Genomic DNA, 9,316 nt, shown 5'->3' with positions numbered 1-9,316 from the left:
CTCCCTCCGTCCACTATTTAAAGAGTCATTTTGACTCGACACGAATTTTAAGAAATTGTTTGACTTTGTGAAGAAAAGTAAAGGGAGAAAGTGGAGAGGAATGTGAGACTCATTTAAAGTATTAGTTTTATATTAGATTATGAGTGTAAAAAGTTGGTGGGATGTGAGATCCACATACTAAAAGTGGAATAAAGTAAATAGTTCTATAAATCATGGATAAACCAAAATGGCAAAAGGGTTCTTTAAATCGTGCACGGAGATAAATCAAAAGTAACATTGTAGCACGCCTGGCATGCTACGTTGGATAAATATCACACAAAAATGGGAAGTTGTCTCTGATAGAGCGTATCATTATATCCCAATGATCAATAATCCTTATTTAAAATCAAAGTCATTTGTAGCCATGGACCACATTAAGTAACACGCCATTTATAATTATATTCACTTCTTGCTTAAGTCATACAACATTTTGAGGAAGTGGGGGATCAACAAATGACACCAGCCTTAATCCAAGAGGTACAAAACATATATTATACAGATATATATTCATCTCCAAAGTAATTGCTTGCATTAACTATAGTATTATGTCCACATACAGAGGTGGCTATTGTCAACGACAACTATTTTATTGATCTTAATTATTTATCTTTTTCACCTTATCTGCATATGCATTATTCACTTTTTTATATGAATCGGAACGAAACCGCTTTGTTGTATTGAAAACATGAAATAAAAGGTCAGAAGGTGATACGTATTTTATTTCTGATGTGATATGATGTTTAAGTTGATATATGGGTATGTCAACGACACAGTGTTATGTTATTAAAAATTATCTGACATTGGACTCTTCCATTACGAATATGACTGTTACTATCTTACCCCCTTTGTTTAGTTGATTTATAAATTTTGAGATATCATTTGTATTATAATTAGAGACGAAAATCGATCTAAATTATGCAGTGAGAAATAAAAATATTTTGGGTCATTTTTTAATTTCCTATACTTTAGAAACTCAAGTCCCTATCTATATATACAAGATACGGAGTCATCTTAATATTTATCATTCGTTGGATCTGAAAATTGAAAGAAAACCATACTATTAATTAAAAAAACGTATTTGATCAATATGACAACATATCCATTGAAAATGTAAATAGTGTACAATTAATTAGGGAAAAAACACTTTTCAATGAAATAATTATTGCAGCCTTGGGTCATTAGAGCTATTTCCAACAGAAAAGGAAAAAAAAGGTAGCACCGTTGTACTGGGATGTCAATCTAACCCGAAGTTCGTGTGTCAACCCGAATAGTCCGATAAAATTAATGGGTTAAGACTTTAATTTCACAACCCGAATACAATAAAGGCTAAACGGGTTAGCCCACTAGGGTTGGCAGATTAAGCATGTTGTGATTTTTAACTAAAAATACTACTCCCTCCGTTCCGAGGTAGTGCGGGCCTTTTTTTTGATACGCGATTTAAGAAAAATTGTGTTGATTGAGTTAAATCAAAGAAAAATAAAGTAGGAAATGAAAAATGATAGAGAGATAAAAATAGAATAAAGTAAGAGAGAGTAAAGTAAGTGAGAAGAAATGTGTTGACTTTTACTAAAACGGAAATGGCTACTATTACTATGGAACGTACCAAAATGATAAAATTATTCCACTACTTGGAACGGAGGGAGTAAATTTTAGAGTTTTTTTGGATTCCAAGCGCCACATTTCACTAGTCTTCTCTAATCTTCATTCCACACTACCAACTTCAAAGTTCCATCTTGACCCTTTTTTCGGTCATCACATCGTTCGTCATAGAGCTTGCCACCGCCAAAGCTAATCAAGACAAAATTGAGAATTAACCCATCAAAATTTCAATATATATTTATCGTTATAGCAATGATTATGAACAGTGCCAAAATAATGACATGAATAAAAGCTTTAATTAAAATTGATTGCTCTAATTTTAATTTTCTTTGTTTATATAGTAGATCAAGATGAAAGACTCATCTCCAACTATTATTGATGAAAATCATGAAAATTTGAAGGTATAATGTGATTCTAAACTAAGAACGAGAAAATATCTCAAATTAAAATTGTTTTACATAGGAAAATTTTGATTACATGAGTTTGTTTTCGAAAGCTTTTTGGCCGGGTTGAAAAATTCATAACCCAAATAGTCTGCACTCAAATGCCCAACAACTCGAGTGGGTTGGCCCAAACCTGAACGGGTTAGCTCGATTGACATCCCTGGTATGTACTTTTCAAAAGGTTAATAAACGTTCGACATTGACCAATTAAATTTATTTCATTGAAATTATGTTTGTTCCTAACATATTTATTCTGACCATGTCCAATTTTGCTTCTATCTCTATTGTGGTTTTCTAAGGTTATTATTACATGGTACTTCATTCAAACTCGATTTACTGCTATGTATGTAATCTACGTAGTATTTCATAATTTTTGTTACTCCAATAGAGGTATATTGATCTCCTGAAACACTATTTTATCACAACGAAGTTACTCCCTCCATCCCAGATAATTTGTCCCATTTTTTCTATTTCGGTCCGTCCCACATGATTTGTCTCATTTCACTTTTTACCATTTTTGATAATGGACCCCATATTCCACTAATTCATTTCTAATCACATTTTATTAAGTATAAAACTAATATATAAAAGTAGAACTCACATTCCACTAACTTTTTTAACTCACTTTTCATTAAATTTCTTAAAACTCGTATTCGATCAAAGTAGGACGAATTATCTGGGACGGAGGGAGCAATTTTTTTCAACTTGGAAATATACACATGAAATACAAGATTACATTAATGAAAAGAACAAATCTTGGTACAAACACCTAAAGAAGATAATTCGCTGCTTCACCTTCTCCTTATTCACAACCTTTATATGTGCACTGATCAAACCTTTCATTCAGAATCATAGTCATCCATCTCGGACGCTGCCTCATCTTCTTGCAAAGACTTCAACGAATGCTCGCTCAACTGGCTCCGGTACTGCTGCATCACCAGCACCGACGCCGCCGTCGACAGCTCCGCCAAAATCAACAGATTCCCAATCGGCCCCAGCTCCGGACACTCACTCTTCTTCTTCATCGCTGCCGCCAGCTCCCCCTCCGAAATCCTCCCCACCAAAAACAAATTGCAACTCTTATGCGCCCGCATCACCTCCACCGCCTCCGCCGCATCATTCACCACCGCCTCCTCATACTTAATCGACCCGTCCTTCCCCGCCCTTTCCTTAAAACCCGATATAAATTCCTCGTCGCCCAACCTCGATTCGAACCCGTCAATATCTTCGCCCATGTCCACCTTCACAGAGCTTCCGCCGTGCGATTCCACGTAGAATCGCACCGCGTTCAACCTGACGCCGGGGTGCTCTGCCATGATCGCCCCGTACGCCAGCGCCTCGCGGTCGTCAGGCCCACCGAAGAAAAATGCCGTTATCACGTAGTCCACGTTGCTGGCGCGGACATGGGCCGCCCCGCCCAGGCCGCGGTCCACGAGGATCGCGACCGAGCAAGGGGCCCACTCGAGGACGCGCCTGTTGACGTGGCGCATCTCCTCCCGAGTGGTCTCCATGTGCCCGTCGATCCTCTGGTGCTTGTGGAAGGGCAGCACGACCACAGAGGCGCGTTTCGCCTCCGCGGCGCTGCAGATGTCCTCGTGCATGGTCGTCATCGAGGAGATGGCCGTGGTCGGCCGGATGGACACGTGGCTGAGCTGGTGGAAGGCCTCGAACGCGACAACGACCTGCGTCGAATCGGTCGCCTTCTCCTTGCTGAAGAAGGGGATCCCGTTGTTCCTAGCTTTATGCACCATGAGAATCGCGGAAGATCTCTCGGAGAGCTCGGTTAGATGCATTGCGTAGACGCGGAGGCCGCCTCGCCTCCCCGTCCCGCGCGAGACCTCCATTAGATTAATGAGCGTAGGAAGCGTCCGGGTGCTCTGGAAGCAAGCCATTATACGTAGTTGAGTATTGCTCTCCTTCCTCTGGATGGTCCTGTGCTTGTACTCGGCCGTCTCCACCCGAGCCGGCTTGTATATCGCTATGACCACCGGCGTGGTTATAAATGTTGTGAACAAGGCCATCAGCACCATGATAGCGAAAGCTTGGTCGTTGAGGACTCCGCGGTCTTTCCCAATGTTGAGCACGATGAGCTCCACCAGTCCCTTCGTGTTCATCAAGAAACCGAGCGTGATGGCCTCCTTGAAAGAGACCTTACACAGCATCGAAGCGACCACCGTGCCAAAGATCTTCCCCGTGCACGCTGTGCATATCACTAGCACGAGGAGGCCCCACGACTGCGCGCCTTGGATAGTGGCTACGTTCGTCTTGAGCCCGCTCGAGACAAAGTAAAGCGGCAAGAAAATACCCGAAACAAGATCCTCAACCTTCTCCACCAGAGCCCCAGAAAGGGGGCCTTCTTTAGGCACAAGAACACCAACCACAAAGGCTCCGAACAAGGCATGGATTCCGATTGTGTCCGTCACCAGTGAAGCAGCCAATACAACACCTAGAGTAGCGCAGATGTATATCTCGTCAACCGGCTCGCCCTCAGGGCATCGGCGCGCCACCCATTTGAAAACAGGTGGGGCCAACAGGATGCAGAGAAAGACAAAGGCGAAGCCGCATAAGAAGACCCATAGGGAGACGAGAGGGGAGCGGCCGGTGCCGGATAAGGCGATAGCCAGAGCGAGTAAAACCCAAGCGGCCACGTCATTGACTGCAGCAGCGGACATGGCCATGCGGCCGACGTCCGTGGTTAAGAGCTTGAGCTCGGCCAGAATGCGGGCCAGCACGGGGAAGGCAGTGATGGAGAGGGCGACCCCCATGAATACAAGAAAGGGGGCGGGCTTTGCATCGGCTGAGATTGTGGCTTTGAAGGCGAATGAGGTCCCAATTCCTAGAGCGAATGGAAGGGTGATTCCTGCGAGAGCGATGCTCAGGGCTTTCTTCCCGGTGCGTTTGAGTGATTTTGGATCTAACTCGAGTCCCACTAGGAATAGGAAAAATAGGAGACCCAAATTGGCAATAGTGTCTAAAACTGTGAGGCTCTTGGCTGGGAATACAGCATGCAGATATTTCTCGTTGCGGCCTAAAGCTGATGGCCCTAGTAGAACTCCACCCTACATACATCACATCGCATCAAGTTAGTTAGTGAAATATGGGGCCTACTTAGTATGCTATAGTATTAAAATTAAAATCGAAGAGAAAAGTGTGTGTGTGTTGTCTTATTGGTACAGTTGTTAATGTGTGGGGCCAAAGGTCTCGAGTTTGAATCTACCATGACACAACCTTTAAATTTTTGTTCATTTATCAATCAGAAAAAATTGAAGAGAATGAAAACTTACTATGATTTCAGCGATGACACGTGGCTGGCGGAGTGGGCGGAGAAGATAAGCAAGGGCTCGGGTGAGGAGCAAGACGAGGCATATCTGTATGATGAGAAGGGGAAGCGCGTAGTGAAGAGGATCGTCGCCTTGGAACACGCCGTTAGATGTCGCTTTCATAGGTGTTATACATTTGGTGTCGTTAGGAGCCATTACTTGCACCTACACCAAGCCATCACCAACACACTATATCAAAGAGTGTGATATATAACGCTTAACGGTATGAGCTTACAAGAAATTAAGGTGACAATGCAAAGGCGAAAATTGTCTCAACCATCTATCCAACGTGGAAGGTGGCCACAAAAAAATCAGTAAATATGACAAAGGAAAGTGTGAGCAAAGAATGAATAATTGTCATATGGTTCATTTTGACTCGAATTAGTACGTACCTCCACTAGTTCTAGCCTTAATTTACGAGAATTTTCAAGGAAAAGTGTGACACGACAAGGTCGATTATACTATAGCTAATTATTCTTACCATTGATTGCCTTCTTATTATTTTCTATTCAAGGTCCAGGAAATATTGTACACATATTTGGAATGTTAGGGGGGAAAGATAGAAAAAAAAAAAAAGAGAGTAAAAGTTTAGTCAAGAAACAAAACTGAATTACTAGTAGTGGTTACTTATAAATGATTTTGAAAATTATTAACCAGTGATTCATAAGCATGTGGATAATACGAGTTTTCGTATTACCAATTTTGTCAGCTTATGTCATGTCTTACCTGGTTAACAAATGTGATCTCAAATTCTCAATCCAATATTATTGTCACATATTACAATATTGGTTATCAATCGACAATTCAGAATGGATATCTTTAATGACGATGTTAATATTTTATTTTTCTCTCATGAAAAGTTTCCTCTAGTAATAATCTCGTTAAGGATTTACCTAATCATATCAAGTAATCTATTCGCATACACTACTATTTTGTTTTGAGTTCCCGAATTAGTTTTGCAAGATCGAATTACCCAATTACTTTACTCGTACAGGCAATTGGCCAACCTAATTTTAGAAAATCAAATTTTTCTATATTCTTGAAATATAGTAATTCACCGGTATATATCACGTTCCTGTCACCTTTCTAAATTAAATTATGACCCAAAAGAATTACGTGTATAAATTTAATTAGACACGTCCAAATTCTATGTTTTTGAAATACTAATAATATTTCTTATCCAAAGTGTCACTCTTCCGCACTAAGGAATCCCGGAATATATAAAATATCTGTATATAATTAAAACAAGTGTATCTTTAATTAAAATAAATAGAGTTGAATGAAAAATAAAATATACTGCAACTGATCATGGGAGAATATTCTCCACGCAGAACATAGGAATTTCCATAAAAGGCTGTCACCTAAATATCACATGAAACTCCAAAATTCCATAAATGGCTCCTCACACACACACACACACACACATTTCTATAGGTATATTTATAGATATTGAGAGAGAATTAGAAACCTTAACAAATGGAAATGTAGGAGAAAGACTGCGACAAGACTTGCCCCTTAATTTGCTGAAGGGAAAAAGGGTAGAGTTCCAAAGATAGTGGGAGAATGATATATTATGCTTAGAGATAGAGAGAGATGAGTAGAATTGCTTATCAATTACACTGCCTACTTATAGGGAGGGAGAGAAGTGGTCATGCTAATCATGCACTAAAAAATTAACATGACTTTTCCAATTGTTTACAAGGCTATGTGTGGTGGATAAACATCCCCTTTAAATTGAACCCTATTTTTAGTCAACTTCGATATTAGTACCAAATTTAGTAAACACATTCTACTGTGTTAAATGGTCTTTTTTTGGTAAATATATTATCCTTGCATTATGGCGGTTATAATATAATAATAAAATATTTTTAAAATTACACCTAGCGATGTTACTCCCTTTGAAAAATATAACATGATAGCATGACTAGTGGAAATTGTGTCATTTATATCACAATTCAAACATATATCAGTAAACCATGAATATAAATATATAGTAAGAACAAAGATAATGGACTAATCTCCAACAAACCTTAACGCGACACATATACAAATCAACATAAATGAAGGCGGCGAAAAAATTTAACCTCTATCAAGTCAACTTTTTTTTTAGTCTTCAAATTTATTTCATAATTTTTCATAAAAGTATTAGTCCATATAAAAGATAAGATCAATATTAATTATCTAAATTACCTAAAATTATATTTTCGACTAAAATTTAGAACATTGTGTGTAATAATTTTTTATGCGTCAACTTTGCATATAAATAACAATAATTACATGCACCGCACATAAACAATTGATATGCTTAACAAGTTGAGCTTATGAAATTGTTCAATTTAAGCTATTATACGTAATGCCTCGTCGGACTGGATAACATAATTGCCTCGGAGTCTCGATGGAATAAATAATTCCATAATTGAAGGTCAGAAATTGAAATTATAAATATATTAGGTGAAATTGAACGAGTTTGTCAATGAACCTTTACGTATAGCTAAGGGTATTCACAATTTGATTAGGCGGAAAATAGGGTTTGATTTACTATTTGATAAAATATAATTTGGTTTATCTTTGATTTAAAAAAAAAAAGGTAAATCAAACCAAATCCTAAACTGTCAACTGTTTGTGGTTTTAGGTTGCTAATTATCTTAAATTGCTAACTGCTAATTATATTGTCAACAGTCTATGTTATATTCTCTTCGTCCTATTCTAAGTGAATCATTTTTCTTTTTGAAAATGTCTCACTCTAAAGACACATTTCTAAAAATAGAAACATCACATTCTCTTTTTTTTTCTCTTTCTCTCTTGCTTTATTCTCTCCACTTAACTCACAAAACAACACTACCCGTGATTTTATAAAAATGCTCCGCTTAGAGTGAGACGGAGGGAGTAGATGTCAACTCGTTCGAAGTACGTTTAACATTGTTCGTTTTGATTATTATATTTAGTTTGATTTTTCTATATTAAAAAATGTTATTGTGAATTTCACTAAATTCATAAAAATCAAAGCTCGATTTGCTCGTTTCCTTTATCACTTTAAGTAAATGGATAAAGTAACAATTCGATCTTTGATTTTTATGAATTCTGTGAAATTAAAAATCTCAATAAAAATTTTGAATGTACAAGAATCAAACTAAATATATAAATCAAAACGAATAATGTTAAACGTGCTTTGAACGAGTGCGGTGCTCACATAAGGTGTGTAGCATATCATTTCCTTGTCATAACCATATTTAATAGGTCATTCGGTTTTAGGTTAACTAATACCGAACCAATTATTGGCGAAAAATTACAAATAACTTAATACCAATATTTTTGTTAATTTACAAGTATTATCTTTTTTCTTTCACCTAGATTGATAAGGGTGTTTTCGCTTATCGGACGTCCAGTGGCGTTTAAGCTCGGCGGCCAGTTGGGTCGACGATCGGTGGATCCTCGTGCTCGACGCACGGGAGATTTTCTCGGCAAACTTCGCGTGAAGTGATTAGGGATTGTAACGATAAAACACGATAAAAGAGTAGGAAACTTATTATTCGTTCATTGATCAATGTCTAATGATATGTAATACTTCACACATATTTATAATGTGTGGGATAGAATAATATCCTAGTGAAATAGAGTCAATCAAATCTAATACTCCATCCGTTCCATTATAAGTGATGTATATTCCCTTTTAGGTCGTCCTACTATAAGTGACAGGTTATATATCTCACTTTTATTTCATCCTCTTTCCTATTTTTTTCTCACTCCTACTTCTCTTCATTTAACCACTAAACATCACTATCAAAAATCTGTTTCCAAAAGAAATATGCCATAAGTAACAAGACAAAGAGAGGAAGATATATGATAAAATAGAATATCCTATGGATATTCTTTGAGAGAATAAGTGGATAATGGTCGTATCATAAATAGAAGGTT

The 9,316-nt window shown here is 38.0% G+C and overlaps 1 protein-coding gene across 1 annotated transcript; it reads right to left on the bottom strand.

Annotated features, from left to right (window-relative positions):
- Positions 1-2,777: 2,777 nt before the first annotated feature.
- LOC121778603 (cation/H(+) antiporter 18-like) lies at positions 2,778-6,978 on the bottom strand. Its single transcript, XM_042175977.1, has 3 exons — positions 6,870-6,978; positions 5,366-5,566; positions 2,778-5,140 (listed from the first exon to the last, which is right to left on the bottom strand). Exons 2-3 carry the CDS (start codon positions 5,555-5,557, stop codon positions 2,921-2,923), a joined length of 2,412 nt encoding a protein of 803 aa, XP_042031911.1. The 5' UTR covers positions 5,558-5,566; positions 6,870-6,978; the 3' UTR covers positions 2,778-2,920.
- Between the last annotated feature and the right edge of the window lie 2,338 nt (positions 6,979-9,316).

This window comes from Salvia splendens, chromosome 19, assembly GCF_004379255.2.
Source record: "Salvia splendens isolate huo1 chromosome 19, SspV2, whole genome shotgun sequence".
In the NCBI taxonomy this organism is placed as follows: domain Eukaryota; kingdom Viridiplantae; phylum Streptophyta; class Magnoliopsida; order Lamiales; family Lamiaceae; genus Salvia; species Salvia splendens.
Note: the sequence above shows the minus strand (reverse complement) of the source record. Positions and strands in the feature narration are given on the sequence as shown.